Source organism: Felis catus, chromosome F2 (assembly GCF_018350175.1).
Source record: "Felis catus isolate Fca126 chromosome F2, F.catus_Fca126_mat1.0, whole genome shotgun sequence".
NCBI classification, from domain to species: Eukaryota; Metazoa; Chordata; class Mammalia; order Carnivora; family Felidae; genus Felis; species Felis catus.
Window position 1 is genome coordinate 82,125,655 of NC_058385.1, and position 16,472 is coordinate 82,142,126.

Genomic DNA, 16,472 nt, shown 5'->3' on the forward strand with positions numbered 1-16,472 from the left:
CGCCCCCACCCATCAGTTAGAACCCCTGGGAGGGCAGTCCAGGCAATGCTTCCCTAAGCTGTGCAGGTGTTCGAGATGCGCGGCTCCGGCTGAGCGGCACTGCACCGAGGGGCCTGCCTTCTGATGCCCCCTAAGCTGACCGACCACGAGGGTCACCGGGGGCCTCTACGGTCGTGCGTCAAGGGGTTCAGCCCCTATGGCATTGCTTCACCAGCTCTTGTGTGACACCTGAAAAAAAACTTTGTCAAGGATGCTAGGGTGATTCTAATGGACAGGTTTACCGTGGCCCAGAGTGAAATACTATCAAACAGCATCACCTGCTCCAGAGAAATCGTTCGTGAAAGGAAGCGTCCGCGGCCGTAGCAAACCTCACGCCGCCGTCTTATTTTGAAACTGGCCACCGCCGCCCTGGCTTCACAGCCGCCACGCGGACCACCCAGCAGCCGTCGTCCTCGGGGCAGACCCTCGGCCAGCAGAGACGCACTGGCTGAAAGCTCAGCTGGCGGTTTTAGCAAGAGAGTATTTTTGTAATGAAGGTACATAACATTGTTTTTTCAAAGACACAATGCTGTTGCACACTTAATAACTCACAGTATTGTGTAAACATAATTTTTATAGCCACTGGGAAACCAAAAATCATTTGACTCACTTCATTGCAATATTTGCTTTTACTACTATGGTCTGGAACCCAACCCACCCTCCTAGGTGCGCCTGTACGTGATAAACACACTAATAAGGAGATTACATAGTGTGTTAGTGGAACGTGTTGTGAGAAAATGCAGGACGGGTGGGGGAGTCAGGGGTGGGAGAAGAGACCAACTATGGTGTTATGGACTCTGCTCCCCTCTCCAAGCACAGGGGGCACCTGGGACTTGCTTCTAAGGTGACACAGGTCGTCGCTCCTGCAGTTAGGTCACATTGTATGATGGTGACAGGAGGTAATGCCTATGGTTCTGTTGTTATATGAGGAAGGTACCAAGAGGTGACTCCCGCGGTTAGACTATGTTCTGTGACAGTCCATCTGAGCAACCTGGGAAGAGAGGCTCTCCCACTGGCCCTGAAGGAGCAAACAGCCATGCTGGGAACTGGCCTTGGAAGGGGCCACATGGCAGGGAATGGTGGGTGGCCACGGGGACCTAAGGTCAGCCCCTAGCCAAAAGCCAAAGGAAGCAGGCCCTCAGTGGCACAGCCACTGGGAAATGAATCCTGCCAACAACCACGGGAGTGTGGAAGTGGATCCTTCCACGGATGAGCCTCCAGCTGAGAATGCAGCCACTGACACCACGACTGCAGCCTGGCAAGAGCAAGCAGGGAACCAACTAAGCCACGCCAGGACATCTGGACACCTATTCCAAGGAAGTGAGGGAACAAACAAGTGTTTTAAGCAGCTAAATTTGTGGGAACCGGGAAACTAATACAGAGAGCAGTCGGGGCTCCCTGGAGACGCGGAGCAGGAGGTGGGAGTGCGCCAAGGAGATAGCTGGGGATGAGCATCCGGGCAGAGGGAACGCTGCCAGTGCAACTGAACAGGCCAAGTGCACCTGCTGTGTGTGAGTAGCACAGTCAGGTGGCTGGAGAGGGGTGAGTGAGGGGGCAGGGGTGACGGAGGAGTCTCAGGGGTGAGCATAGGGATGAGGGACAGGGTGGAGGAAGGGAGGATGGAGTGAGGGAGGGGCAGGCGCGAGGGAGGGGGCGCAGAGGTGAGAGCACGGACGGGCGCGGAGGGTGGACGAGCAGGCCCTCCCGTAAAAGGGCACCAGGAGCTGGGGGCGGGGCCGTCCACGGAGTACCACTGAGAGGTCTGGGGGCGGGGCCTCCTCCTAGAGCGGCGCCGGAAGGGGCGGGCTCTTCCGGTCGGCGCCGAGGCCGGCTGCTGGGCCGGGCGGGCCCCGGTCGCCCGGCGCGGGAATACTGGCGCGCGGCGGGGCCCGGCGCGGGGGACGTCGTTCCCGGGCGCCTTGTGGCGGGCGCGTTCGCCCCGTCCTCCAGCCGGGGATCCCGGGTTCTCTGGGCTCCCAGGTGCCGCGGGGAGGAGGGCGAGGACCAGCTCCGTGCGGATCGAGGTGAAGGCGGCGTCCCAGGGCCCTGCACACTTGGCTGACGAGGCCCTGTCGTTGGCGGGGGTGCGTCGTGCTGCCCCCTCGGGGTCCCTTTCCCCCTCCTCGGCACGGCTCGTGGCTGCTGGCCCGCGGGGGGCCCAGCAGACTGTTGGGGTGCACGTTTGCCCTTGGATCCCAGACCCGCTAGTGATGCAGACCCCCCGCCCCCCGAGACCCCGGCTTCTGAAGGCAGAGGGACGGGGCCAGGGTGAGCGGGGCTTCCGGGGGCCCCGGCTGCGGTGGCTCCCCAACGCTTTGTGGCACAAGGGGCCTGGCCCAGAGAGTAAAAGAGCTGCCCCGACGTTGCGCGGCGGGCACCGGCCCTTGGGCCCGGCGCCCCTGCTCCGGCCAGGTGGATTGAGTGGTCTGTGCGGCTGCAGCGGGCACTCGTGTCCACAGGCCTGTGAAGTGAGGGGCCAGAACCTCTGGTCTACCCCGTTTTTCACTATTTAATAACTTGGCGTGCTGTGCACTTAGAGAAGTGGGTAAATACCGTTGCTGCCTTCAAGCACCTGCCAGCTCGACTGAGGCAGACAAGTCGATTATCTAGAATGTTTCCTGGGCACCGGCATGTGCTGGCTCCTGCCCAGTAACCAGGGATTCGGGGGTGAAAAAGCTATGACCCTTGCCCGCAAGTAGCCACATCTCAGGGCAGCTGCTGCCCCGGTGGCAGTCCTGGTAGGAGACCGGAGCACAGAGAAACCCCATGTAGGCCCTCCGCTGGGTGGGTCTTCATTTCATGTTGGTTCTTGGTTTCCTTCGGGTTCCCACTGAAGCCAGACTCCAGCCTCCTTGCCTGGTGCGGCGATCCTCCGCCCTCGGTCCTCTGCCCTCCGTCCACCTGCCCTCTCCAGCAGGGGTCCCCTCTTACTTCTACATGCTCCCCTCAGCCCAGATGAGCTGCCTTTACCTGCGATTCAGGCTCCCACCTGATGCTCAGAACAGCCTCCCAGAAGCTGCCTCCAGTAGAGCCTTTGGGGCCACATAGGCCTGAATCCCAATCAAGTGTAAGTAAACATTGTTTTTTAATGTTAATTCTTAGGGTATTTCTTTTTGTTGTTGTTTTTTAAGTTTATCTTTGAGAGAGCATGAGCGGGGGAGGGGCAGAGAGAGAGGGAGACAGAGATTCTGAAGCGGCTTCTGCACTGACAGCAGCCAGCCGGTCTCAGGGCTCGAACTCATGAACCGCGAGATCGTGACCTGAACCAAAGTCGGACGCTCAACCTACTGAGCCACTCAGGCGCCCCTAAACATTTTTATTTAGAAGAAACTAGATTCTCAAACTCCTTATCAGGATGGGAAGTTTCTAGTCGTCTTATGTATTGCCTCTGCATGGGGGAGAAGGCGAAAGGCTTAAAGAGAATTCAGAGTATTTATACCTTAAAACATACATCACTTGGGGGTGCCTGGCTGGCTTAGTCAGTAGAGCATCTTGGGGTGTTGAGTTCAAGCCCCACGTGGGGCATGGAGCTTACTTTAAAAACCTGTGTTTTCACGCACAGAGTTGGATAGACACACAGATTAAAAGGATGGTAAGTAAGTAGATGATGGAAAGGAAGTTTCAAAGAAAAATACAGCACCTGGAGTATTATCGTGTAGGGCATCCCATTTGGGGGTAGGACAGCTTGTCAGGATTATGGGCCTCCTAGTAGGTACGGGTAGTCGTCACAGGTCATGAGATACCTTTGTTAAGAAGGTCTTAACAAGGAAGGTCTGCAAGGAATATTGGAAAATTAAAACAGGACCTGCCTTTGGAGCTTTTTCTTTAAAAAAAAAAAAAAAGGCCTTAATCTCGTGGAATATCTTCCACCAACAGTTAAAGAGCCTGCAGTCTGTCAAGGCTTTTTGCTAGAATTCCATCAGTTAGCGCTGAGAGAAGAGGCAGGTCCAGGAAGCTGACGGATGAGACAGAAAAGAGACAGGAGAGGGATGGCAGCAAACACGATGAGACGTGCGGGTGCTGCTTCTGCGAACACCTGGGCTGTGTGAACCCTGTTTGAATTTGTGGCGAAATTCAAACCCTGTTTGAAATTGTGGCGAATTTGTGGGATGCTGTTAGAGGGAGTTAGGGACAGGGTCCGTCAGGTGTTTCAGACAGTGACAGTGTGAGCAAGGTCTAGGTGATAGTTGCCTGGGCTTTGGCTCTCGGAGTTCGCTCTGGTGAAGTGCTACAAGGAAGTCTGGGGCCGGGTCAGAGAAGAGGGAGTTGGGGGGCACTGGTTGAGTCCGGGAGGCCTCTCTGGGCAGGGCCCTTGGAGCAGAGCTCCGAATGAAGTGAGGGGCCGGCCCCGCAAAAACCTGCGCTTGGCCTGTTTCTGGAATCAGCCCGACACTGAGGCAGGAAGCGCTGGGTATGGCTGAGGAGTCTGAAGAAAGCTGGACATGAGGACGGGAGTGAGGAGAGGGCCGAGGGATGGGCCCGGTCAGGCGCGTGTAGGGCTTGTAAGTATGAGGGACACCGGGGCAGGTACGGGGTAGGGGGTTCACTGGCTGCTCTGTGGAGACAGACCATGGGGGGAGGGCAGGGCGCCCACTAGGGAGCCAGCCCCAAGTCTGATCCATCTCAGACTCCAGGCTCTAAGTGACAGGCACATGCCACCTCTCGGCCTAGAGCCCCAAAAGCACATCGTCCGGTCCCAAATACAGGAAGTGGAGATGGGAGGGAGAAAATGGTGGGGGAAACTCCCGACTTGGGGACCACATGGGATTGCTGGTCGCGGTACGCGTCAGATCCTACCAGACACAGGCCCGGAGGCACCGCCCCAGGGAGAGGGTTAGAGCGAGCGTCCCGTTTGGTCACGCCCAGTTTGAGAGGCTCAGGAGACGTCCAAGGGGAACGAGCACACAAGCGGGAAAGGGAAGGGGCCAAGTTCCCCAGCGCGCCCCGCCCCCCTCCGTCCCTTAGTGACTCTGTGCCACGAGAGTCCCAGCTGTGCTCTTCCCGGACGCTGGTGCGATCTAACGGTCCTGCTGTGGCTTCTCCACCAGCACAGGGGTTGGTGGAGTCTCTCTCTGGTGCAGACGTTCCGTTCCAGAGCCTTCGGTACAAGCTCGGACAGATGAGAAGCTGTGTGTAAAGAAGGAGCATTCTGCAGAAGTGGAGAATCCGGCCCGGCCTTCCCCAGTGGCCCTTCCCGGCTTCCCGTGGCCCCTCCTCCTGGGAACAAAGGACGATGGAAAAGCCCGTGGGTGGAAGGAAGGCCCAGACCCCAGAGGAGGAAGTGCATTCACTGAAGGACACACCCAAAGGAGAGAAAGCATCGTCTGGGGAGGAAAGGCCAAGCAAGAGGTCCACGTTGGCAAAAAAGCACGGCGAGGAACCCAGCCCGAGTCCTGAGGATGAGGAACATTTGTTTGATGCCTTCGATGCTTCGTTTAAAGATGACTTCGAGGGGGTTCCCATGTTCATTCCTTTTCAGAGAAAGAAGCCCTATGGGTGCAGCGAGTGTGGACGCATCTTTAAGCATAAGACAGACCACCTCCGCCACCAGCGGGTTCACACTGGAGAGAAGCCCTTCAAATGTGATCGGTGTGGGAAGCTGTTCAGGCACAGCTCTGACGTCACCAAGCACCAGAGAATCCACACCGGAGAGAAGCCCTTTAAATGCAGTGAATGTGGGAAGGCCTTTAACTGCAGTTCGAATCTCCTAAAACATCAGAAAACGCACACTGGGGAGAAGCCGTACGAATGCAAGGAATGTGGGAAAGCCTTCGCCTACAGCTCATGTCTCATTCGCCATCGGAAACGCCACCCGCGGAAGAAGCACTGAGCGTGGGGAAGCCGTCTGCCGAGAGTCGGCGTTCGCGCCCGTGAGAACCATCCAGGGCGGGCCTGTCCCGCCGTCCCCCATCCGACGTCTGATGGAGGCCGGGGGCCCGCGGGCCGTGCGCTCAGTGCACCTGCGCTTGTGGGTCTCCACCACCATCGGGACGGTCAGCCCAGCCCGGTACACACGTGCTGGAGTGGGGTACAGGCCATCTCCAGGTCGAGACACCGTGATAACATGGGAGACGCGTGCGGCTGCGTCACCAGAGACGGTGAGTGTGATTGTGTCACGGCCGTCTGGGCGGGAGGGACAGCTGGAGCTTGCGAGCGGCCCAGCACCTCCCCCTGCGGCCTCCCTGTGGCACCCGCTCTGGTCTCTGCCTTTTCACCTGCTCCTTCGAAGACTTCAGGCTGCAGACTGCTGACCTGCTGGGTCCCGAGCCCATCCCCGCACAGCCTGGCAGGAGGCCTGCGGTCAGGTCCCCACGGCGCTGCACCAGACACCTGCTGTCCCCACTCGGCTGGCCGTGGTGACGGTCCTGTGGTTTGTGTCTGGCTTCCCTCCTTGGGCTGGAGCACCAGTCCTGGGACTCAGCTTCCCCTTCCCCCACTGCATCCCCAGGAACTGGACCCCCTGGCCCAGCCCCCAACCCCAGGTGAGCAGCCCGACTCACCCAGATGGACCACTCAGGACCTAGATGCTGCCACCGTGGGAAATTCCTGCCCTGGACGCGTGGTGGGGGCCCCAAGGATGTGAGGGCAGCTTCGAGCCAGCCTGCATCTGCCGTGGGCGTCTTCAGACATGAGGCAGTGTGTGTGCCCTGCCCTCCCGGGATCAGCTCTCCAGGTTAGTTTCACTTCTTAATGCTGCCCTCCAAGTTCCATCTTATCCCCCGGCCAAGTCCACATGCTGTGCCCACCCTCCGTTTTCCTCCAGGAATGGTCTGGATGGGGTTCCATGCTCTGCAGAGCGGGGTGCGGTTTGTCCCAGAATTTCTTGACAGCACAGGGGGAGTGAGGTGACTGTCGGCCAGGCGGTAATACAGCTTTTTACTAGGAAAATGTTGATACCTACACTTGCAGCTATTTGGACCCCCAAAATGGGGATTCTGTCCTGGAAGAAGGTCCTGAATTCGGATGCAGACGCGTTTCCCAAACAGGTGGTCCCAGACGCCAGAGCGCAGGTGCTCACGGAGGGAAGGTTTCTCCAGGTTAGGTGTTTGCTCCTGTTCTCTGTAAAAGCTATGATGTTGTACACGCCCCTGCCTGAGCTGAGCCCCCCACGCAGCAGGCCCTCCCACACCTGACCCAGCTCGCCCCTGGTGGGACAGGATGTAGAGGGGAGACACGACGTATGAGCCTGGGCTGGAAGGGCAGCTGTAAAGGACACGCGTGGGACGTCTGTGAGACCTGTGTCCACACTGTCCACTGGGCAGCAGTGCCCTCGGTTTCAAGGCTTCCCATGTTGGTGTGGCTTGTGGCCCATCTCAGACGTCGTCCTTGTAAAAGGTGCGCGCTAGGGTTTCAGGGGCACGGGGTCATGATGCCTTGAGTACACTCTCAAGTTCAAAGAAACAGACAAGTAAGACACGTATGTGTGCTGAGAGCAAGGAAGCAAATCGCTTGAGTGTCGGTCTGTCCTGAAGCCGGAGCAAGGCCGGCGGGTGTTTTCTGTTGAGGGCCGGATAGTGACTGTGCTTGGCTGTGGGGCCCCACGGGCTCTGTGTGCACTCAGCTCAGCTGTGACATGCGGCAGCACTCACAGACAACACAGGCGTGAACGTGTGCCAGCGAAGCTTTATTTACAGAGACCGGCGGCAGCCAGTTTGAGCCTGTTCTGGATGGAAAGTGTGTGAGGGCCACCCGTCGGTGCACGTCGCCGCCCTTCAGAACTGGGTGCTGGCAGGGGAAGCTGGGCGCAGAAGGTGGAAAGAAACCCTGTGGGGGGAGCCCATCTTGATGTACTGGAAGGCAGGGTGTGGACACACGGACGTCAGCCATGGCCATGGCAGCGCCCACGCACATCCAAGAGTGTCTGAGGCCACTTCAGTTTAGTTTGGTTTTTATTTACTACGGTATTATAACACCCTGGGATGTGTATGTTAATACGTAACGTATCGTTACATAACGTGTATGTTACAACACGTGACGTACGAGGGAGCGAAACCCCCGCTTTCTCTGTTATCCTGAAGGCCGCAGCCACTAGCACACCTTACTGGTACCGCTGCCTAATGGTGCATTGACGAGAAGGGTTAACGGTTTCCTAAGAAGGGCACGTAGGCTGTTTCTGGTTTAGGGCATTATAAATCACGCTGAGATAAATATCTCGTCTGCATTTAGGGCCAGCAGGACAGATCCCCAGAAAGGGAATCGACAGGTGGAGACCATTCTGGCAAATCCCCTCCTCCTGGCCGTGCCGGATAGGCGCCCCCACAGCCCAAGGACGGCAGGCTTGCCCCGGCCTCTCCAGCAGCAGGCAGGTGGGTGTCCATAAAGGAACATACTCTGATTCTCTGGCTTTGGTTTCTTTTTTTTTATTTTTTTTTTAATGTTTTTATTTATTTTGAAGGAGAGAGACAGAGCATGAGCAGGGGAGGAACAGAGAGAGAGGGAGACACAGAATCCGAAGCAGGTTCCAGACTCTGAGCTGTCAGCACAGAGCCCAATGCAAGGCTCGAACCCACGAACTGTGAGATCATGACCTGAGCCGAAGTCGGACGCTTAACCGACTGAGCCACCCAGGCGCCCCTCTCTGGCTTTGATTTCTGGAGAGGAAGCGGGTGGTGAAGGGCTCGGGCTCTCGGGCCAGGGGCTGCCGTCCTGAGCCGGCACTGGCACCGTGGAGATAGGAGACCTTGGGCACATCATTTAACCTCCTTGTGCTGCCTCGGTTTCCTCAGGGACGACACAGGGATGCTGATGGTGCTTCACCTGATCCAGTGAGTTAGGACGGGACGTCCCGAGCACAGGGCCGGCGCCCCCTAACTGTTGTAAGAACGTCAGCCCTTAGCGCGCCTGGCTGGCTCAGGCGGTAGATGGTACATTGTGCAACTCTCCATCTCGGGGTCCTGAGTTCAGCCCCACGTTGGGCGTAGAGCTTCCCGTCACGTGTTGTGTTCTTAGCGAGGTGGATGTTAGCTCCCGTGCGTGAGCGGTGCCCGTGCCGCTGGCCCTTGGGGCCCCTCCCGGTAGGACCGCGGCTGATTTCAACAGCATCAGCCTGGAGAACAACAGGAAAACGCTTAAAAAAAATAGACTTGGAAATGTTTTTTAAATACAGCTTACAATCACGAGAAAAATCACGAAGTCAAACTCAACTCGGTTAGTGGCCACTTTTGCCTCCTGGCTCTCTGGCGAGGCAGACGGGGCAGTTCTGGGCCGTTTGTTCTGCGTTCGCCACCGTGGTATCACACCGCCGCCCTGCCCCAGAGCCAGATCTCCCAGATTAATCTCTGCCTTGATGGTTTTTCTGTTGTTGTTCAAACGAAACTCATATCCTAGGGCAAAAACCCTCTCAATAACCTGACTCAAAAGAAAAAAAATACATAATGAAAGTTATAAAGTCCTCCAGCCTCCAGGACGCTGAAACAGGACCTGCCAGACCTCTGGGAGCCACTGCAGCCAGCAGTGGGGACGCCAGCGGGCGAGCTAGGAGTCGGCTAGCTGGGCCTCCGGCTTCATAAGAACAGCAGCAGAAGGGGGCAAGTAACACGCCCGGAAGTATCAAAACCAGTGGGAGTGGGGGCTGTCGAGAGAATTGCACAGGCAGAAGTTGGTTGTTTGAAAGGACTGTTGTGGCTTCTGGGCGCAGCTTGGTCAGCTGAGTGTCCGACTCTTGATTTCAGCTCAGGTCCTGGTCCCAGGGGCATGGGATCGAGCCCCGCATTGGACTCCATGCTGAGCGTGGAACCTGCTTGAAATTCCCCCCCCATCTCTCTCTCTCGCTCTCTCTCTCGCTCTCTTCCCCTCTCTCAGCCCCTCCATCCCACTTGCACTCTCTCTATAATAAAATTTTAAAAAGGAAAAACGGATTGTTAAAGCTGGCATCGTGTGACAATGGAGTCCAGGAAAAGGGAAGGAGCCGGTAAACTGTTCTGGATGCAGAGGGAAGGTGACAGCAGGTCGTCGGAGGAAAAGACAGCGCACCGAGCCAGTGGATGTGAGCGCGTACGAGGCGGGTTTTAGGAGAAAGGGCAGGTGGTGAAGCCAGCACGAGAGGGCGCCGCCCAAAGACCCTGTCACTGCTGCACAGAGTGTGTCCCCAAAGAATTCAAGTCAGGTAGTGTGAGTTCAAGAAACAGAAAATTCTAGTCTTGTGTGGACTCAGACACTGGAAAGAAGAACCGGCTCACCTTTTATGAGCTAGCAGAGCCGTGACGTCAGCGCCACAGCCAGCGCCGCCTGCTCCCGGACGGAATAGCGACAGGCCGCGTCCAGCGCGGCGGGGAAACGTCGTGGAGCATGACCAGACTGGGTTGTTTCAGGAAGGCCAATGTGGCTTAAAACGGCTATCATTTCTCACACTAACAGATATTATTATCTTAACAGCTGCAGAAATATTTGCTAAAATCCAACATCCGCAAATAAGGAATACAATAGAATTTTCTAAAGCCGATGCAGAATATCTCCCCAAACCGTAGCAGCGCTGTGCCCTAGGGCTCCGTGTGGCCGGTGCCCCCCCCCCCCCCCCCCCCCCGCCCTCGGGGTTTCCCCTCGGCGCCACCTGGAGCGAGGCCGGGAGTAACGTGTGCGCACGGCCTGGAATGGGAAACCCCTCCTGGGCGCGTAGCAGGCGATGCTGCTGTCTCCGTGGCATCTGACAACAGTCGCAAGTAAGGCGTCAGCGAGGGTGTAGCCCGTTGTCACGTTGAAGGTCGGCGGAGTTCACTGCACTGTGTATGCAGAATCAAGCAGGTGCGTGGAGGCCCGGGGCAGCGTCGTTCGCGGTGGCCGTCAGCGGACATGCCCCGGGAGTCTCACCAGATGAAACAGATCCACGAGACGTGGTGTAGCCACACGACGAAATGCTACTCGGCTGAAAGAGGAACGAGCCCCCGCGCCCGCCGCCACACTGCGGAAACGGTGCCGAGTGAGAGAAGCCGGACGTGGCCCTGCCGGCTGCTGTGCGGCGCGCAGACAGAACAGCAGAGTGGAGGTTACCAGGGGCGGGGACGGGAGACCTTCACGGGTGCAGCGTTTCTGACGGGCACGGTAACCAGGTTAGGGGTGTAGATCGCGGTGGTGGGTACACAGCGTCGTGGGTACTTGATGCCGCTGAGTCGTGCGCTTCCGATGGCTGAAGTAATCAACACCATGTCGATTTTACCACAGGGACAGAAGCCCGTTGGGTTTGATGTGCTGATAACAATATGCAATTTTAAAAAGGTATCTATCTGTTCAGCAACAAAAAGAGCACGTCCTAGCAAGTTAAAGATGTGCCCTGTCGTGCTCATGTAGAAATTTCACTTCTTAAAATATCTTACAGAACTTTTGTGTGGGTGCCCAGAAAGCCACGTGCAGCGACGTTTAGCACGCGGACTGTCAGAAAAGTTGGAAATAACTCAAATGTGCATCAACAGTGGGCAGACCCTCACCACCACCTGTGCATCTCAGAACGCTGAGCGAAGTCAGTCGGTCACAGGAGGTCATTATTATAAAGCGCAGAACCGAACAGCAAGTTGTTTGGAAATACCAATGCCGTAAAACGAGACAGAGACGAAAGAACGGCTCACACCAAACTCAAGACAACGGCTCCTCGGGCAGGCGAGGCCACGTGGGCTCGGGTTTTTGGGTGGCAGCTGGTTCCTGAGCCGTGTGGATGGTAAGCGGGTGCCTGAGCTCTGTCCCGCGCCACATCACATACGCTGCAAGTTTACGTGTGTTCAACACAGTTAAACCTTGGTTTGCAAGCATAACTTGTTCCAAAAACATGCATGTAATCCAAAGCGAGTGTCCCCATAAGAAATGATGGAAACTCAGATGATTGATTCCACAACCCAAAAACATTGGTATAAAAATGATCACAATATTGTAACATAACACAAAATAGAAAAATAACCTGCACTTGCCTTTGAAAACCTTTGTGCCTGGTGTGAGGGAGACAAGACAGAGGAGGGTTACTGTGTAGGACGACTTTCACCATCACTAACGGAATCACTGCCACCTATTGGCTCAATGGGATCTTTCTCTTTGTGCCACTTTATTTTTTTTAATTTTTATTTTTTAATGTTTGTTTATTTTTGAGAGAGACAGAGTATGAGCGCGGGAGGGGCAGAGAGAGTGGGAGACACAGAATCCGAAGCAGGCTCCAGGCTCCGAGCTGTCAGCGCAGAGCCCGAAGCGGGGCTTGAACCCCCAAACCATGACATCGTGACCTGAGCCGAAGGTGGATGCTTAACCGACTGAGCCACCCAGGCGCCCCTTTTGGTGCAACTTTACCAAGGAACCTATCCAATGACACTCGCTTTCGCCTCCTTTTGAGGATTTCGCGGAAATGTGACATTGCATTCGTAACAATCCCTCAGAGAGAGAGAGAGAGGGAAGAACCATTGGCTCCGTTGTGATCATGTGATGTTCGGTGCCACTTGTGACCCTGTTGCGAGACATCGCTCATTTATCAAGTTAAAATTTATTGGAAATGTTGGCTCATCTTGCAGAACAAGTTCCTCACAACCCAAGGTTTTACTGTATTTTATCTTCTAACTTTCTTCGCTTTTTGAGAAACAGGGAGCACTTTTCCCCCGGTTCTGTCGCCTTCCAGGTCTGGGGCCCATCCCCCAGACGGCGTTGGCGAACACCAGCTTCCACGTGACGGAAGTCAGCTCCTTACTTGGGTAGTTGTGGCTTCCCGACAACGAACCAGGTAATAATTGCATTTCTTTGTTCAGAAGGTTTTCCTTGTCCGTTTCCAGTTGTGAGAGCAGATCACCCCCAGTCAAGAAGGTCCTGATGCAATACGCCTAAACACGAACCTCAGGCCTGACAGAATTCCGGTCATTCCCGAGCTCCGAGGACGGACGGAGATCTGTACGGAAGAGGAGAGGAAACCCCCGGGTGAGCAGAAAGAAAACGTCTAAGGGACAGGTGGGGACACGGGGCACAGACAGGACGGGCAGCTTGGCGGCAGAAAACCCACACCGGGAGATGCCTGCCAATGAGTGGAGAGAAGGGGTTCACGGGCGAACTCCCTGAGGCGGGGGGCGCCTTCACCTGGTTCCGAACCTGGACCCAGAAGGCCACAAAGTTCACCCCTCCGGCCCCGCCCCCCCAGGAGGCCAGTGCTGACACCACCGGCCTTCTAGGATTGCGCTGCAGGCAGTCCAGGACTCCCCAGCTCTCTGCTCCTGGAAAGTCCCAGAGAAAGGCCTTTTCCAAGTGTGAAAGCGCTGGGGTGGGGGGAGGGGCGCCGAGCATGGTTCCCATTGCAGGAGGAGCAGTTAGAGGGCCCTGCCCTGAACGGAGGAGGGCTCTGCGACACAGGGGCGCCATGGAGGCCTTCAAATGGAGCAGACACGGGAATGGCTGCGGATGTCCTGGGGACACAACACCGATCGTCCTTACCACTGGCATCCCGTGAGTTGGGCCCGCATCTGTCCCTCCCAGCCTCGTCTGGCCTCAATCTGAGGGAAGGTGGGAGCCAGCACCGTGGGAGAGTGAGCCGTGAGGGCCATGTGGGGGGGGGGGGGTTCTGCTCCCTCTCCCCACAGATCGGGGGGCCAACCCGTGGCTCCAGACTCTAGTCTCTGCCAGGTCCCCTGCCTTCCTGGGGAGCCTGTAGGCACCGGGATGTCACCCGGGCTTGATTTCTAGTGACCTCTTGTGTCCATCCCTAGTCTGGACACCAAAGTGTCATTCCTTCCCCTGCAGGTGAGTTAGGCCCCCAGACATGCCACAGAGCAAGGCAGGACTGGAGGTGGTCCTGTGCTCGTGGCAGAAGCCTGTGGCACAGGGACACTTGGGACATGTGCTCTGGACCGGGGCAGGCGAGGGTAGGGTTCTCAGCAGGGTGGAGGGGTCGTCCAGGGAAGGGAAGGGAAACAGTATTGGGACCAGAAAGGGCCAGTTCAGGGCGGGAGTGGCCAGGACAGTGGTGGCCAGGCTCCAGGTCTGTGGCCTGAGGACATGGCTTTGCTCTGGGGCGGCCCAGACCTTCGGGGACCTCTGTGCAGGGAGCTTAGAGTTCGTGGTCTCCTGGTGTCGTCCTTACAGACTCCAGCCACCTGTTCCACAGACCACGAGCTGGTGGTCCCCCCCACCCCCACCCCCGGACCCCGGGACCAGAGTCCTGCCAGGGTGCAGAGCTCGGGGGCAGCCTGGCGCTGCTGCCCGGGGACTCTGCGGGTGTCCGAGGCCTGCAGGGGGAGTACCTGGGGGGCTTCAGCCCCAGTGCACACGTGATCCGGCGCTGGGGGCCCCACACGCCCCCTGTCCCAGCCCGTGTGCCCCAGGTCACTGCAGCCTTCCCCGCGTGGCATTCCAGTGTGAACACGTGTTTGTTTCCTGGTGAGCTTGAGCACTGGGTGTACCGGGGTTCTCCTTACACCGCTGCTGAGGTGCGTGGCCCTGTCCACACGTGGCCAGGCGAGGTGGCCGCTGGACTGTTCGCACACAGGCTCGCACAGCTGGTGCCGGTGGGCCCGTGAAATGTAAATTTCCAACTAGTCACGTCTGTTGAACTTTCCTTCAGTCCTCGGTGAGTGTGTTCGACGTCTGGAGACCTGTTCTGTCTTGTTTTTATCCTGCTTCCTATGGTCTACACTTCACGCGCTTTCTTAATCCAGAAGGGTGTTGCCTGGGTTCTGCACTCCTTGCCGGCTGCTTCCCATTCATCCCAGAACGCTTCTGTGTCCTATTTCCTGTGGATACTGTTTCCCTGTAATAAACCTCAGTTCTGACCCATTCACTGGGTCCCGTTCATCTCCCTGCAGTTTGGGGGTGCAGTCGAGACTCCCCAGGGAGGTGCTGCCTCACATTCACCAGACTTGTAAGAGACTGACGCCTCAATCAGAGGAGGATTTGCGGACTTAGCAGGAGAGTGGCCCCTCGTGTGACAATGTACTGTGTCCCTCAATAGACACGGTCTTCTCGGCCCCAGATTCTGGGAAACTACCCGTTCCTTGGTGGCCTGATGCCTGCGGTTGTAGCCCTGGAGGGGGTCTGGGAGGTGCCCCGCCTGGGATCACCCCCTTCAGGCCCTAGGTCCTGAAGAGCTCAGGCTGGCCCACCCCCCACGCCCTCATTCACGTTGCCTTGCGTGGAACAGCCATCCTCCCGAGGGCAGTCCTGCCCCCAGAAGGGGATATGGTAGTATGTGGAGACATTTATGGTTGTCCCAGCTGAGGGGAGGTGCTACCCATGTGGGTGGGGGCAGGGAAGCTGCCCAGCGCCCCGCAGAGCACAGGATGCCAGGTGGCAAAGGACCCAGCCAAGGACAAGACTCGAGTTAGACCCGGAGTCAGGCGATGGGCCGGGGTACGACGGGGCTGTGGACGAGGCTTACGGGCTGGAAAGCAAGGTGAGGCAGCTCTGAGCAGAAACCCGAACACCGGCAGGATGCTGTTCGGGCTGAGGAGGCTGATGGGACCGCAGGACCGGGGCCGAGTCCCCGGAAAGTGGGGCAGGGGCAGGTGGGAAGCGTGATTGGCCAAAAGCCTCAGTAGCAGTACCCTCCCCCCCCCCCCCCTGCAGCTCCCCATCCTCCTAGGGAGCAGGAGTGTGCCCTGCCCCGCTTTGAAGCCAAACCGGCAGGGCCACACACGGCTGGCCAGGAGAGGAAGAGGGACAGACTGAGAGGGGAGCAGGGAGAGGTGAGCCCCCAGCCACCGCTGGGCCACACGTGGGCCACACGTCCAAAACAGAACTTGGCTTGTGGCCAGCGACCCATCTCAGCAGACCTGAGGCCATACTCTGGACTGAACCCCGAGTCGCCATGCCCCACACCCCACCTAACTGCAGGTGCTGTCAGAATTTGATCCCCAACACGGGTCCTACCCAGCCTGGTCTCCATCTAAACCACCGGTCTCCTCCCACCTCCCTGCTGCCCCAAACCGATCTTAAAATGCACCTAAGATCTCGCTCCCCTGCCCAGGACCTTCAGTACCTCCTGGTTCCTAATCGTGGCTTCCAGACTACTCATCCACCTTGATCCAGCTCCCAGCCTGCCTGGGCTCTTCCAAACCTTTGGCGACACTCGTGTCTCAGGACCTTTCACGTGCCCTTCTGCTTTGAATACTCTTCCCTCCAGCCTTTGTGTGACCAGCTTGCTCTACTCTCTCCCTCCCTCCGTCCCCACCCCCCATGATGTCACTTCCTTGGTGAGCTCTCCTTGGACCACAGAGCCCTCGTGTGCTTCCTTAAAGCTTTTACACCTGTGGTATGGGTGTGTTTGCCAATTTGTTGTTTCTCTCCCACACGCACTAGAATGTGAGCTCCACTGAGGCCAGGAGCTGGCCTGTCCCAGGTATACCCCAGGGCCTGGCATTAGATCAGGCGGAGGGGAGCCGCAAGGGATTTTTACAGGGCCTGGCGGCTGGAACCCTGCGTGTGCGGGGAGTGAGGCTGGCGGAGCTGGGAGCAGGCAGCAGCTGTTCACACCTTCTACGTTTTGG

General features: G+C 57.4%; 1 protein-coding gene and 2 long non-coding RNA genes across 9 annotated transcripts; 1 reads left to right on the forward strand and 2 right to left on the reverse strand.

Annotated features, from left to right (window-relative positions):
- The first annotated feature begins 1,923 nt into the window (after positions 1 to 1,923).
- ZFP41 (ZFP41 zinc finger protein) lies at positions 1,924 to 14,763 on the forward strand. 7 transcript variants are annotated; one of them, XM_011291499.4, is made up of 7 exons: positions 1,924 to 2,063; positions 2,990 to 3,106; positions 4,425 to 4,541; positions 5,088 to 6,712; positions 8,206 to 8,345; positions 12,777 to 12,918; positions 13,345 to 14,763. In XM_011291499.4, the coding sequence occupies exon 4, from the start codon at positions 5,273 to 5,275 to the stop codon at positions 5,867 to 5,869; it is 597 nt and encodes a 198-aa protein (XP_011289801.2). In that variant the 5' UTR covers positions 1,924 to 2,063; positions 2,990 to 3,106; positions 4,425 to 4,541; positions 5,088 to 5,272; the 3' UTR covers positions 5,870 to 6,712; positions 8,206 to 8,345; positions 12,777 to 12,918; positions 13,345 to 14,763. The 7 variants fall into 7 exon arrangements, with proteins under 7 accessions (XP_011289801.2, XP_019678795.2, XP_044906218.1 ...); XM_045050285.1 differs by having other exon boundaries at positions 1,984 to 2,123; XM_019823236.3 differs by lacking the exon at positions 4,425 to 4,541.
- LOC123383249 lies at positions 7,911 to 10,533 on the reverse strand. Its single transcript, XR_006592806.1, has 2 exons — positions 9,184 to 10,533; positions 7,911 to 9,085 (listed from the first exon to the last, which is right to left on the reverse strand). It is a non-coding gene; the product is annotated as an uncharacterized LOC123383249 (long non-coding RNA).
- On the reverse strand, positions 12,475 to 16,104 carry LOC123383248. The gene is made up of 2 exons (XR_006592805.1): positions 15,965 to 16,104; positions 12,475 to 12,889 (listed from the first exon to the last, which is right to left on the reverse strand). It is a non-coding gene; the product is annotated as an uncharacterized LOC123383248 (long non-coding RNA).
- Positions 16,105 to 16,472: the final 368 nt, after the last annotated feature.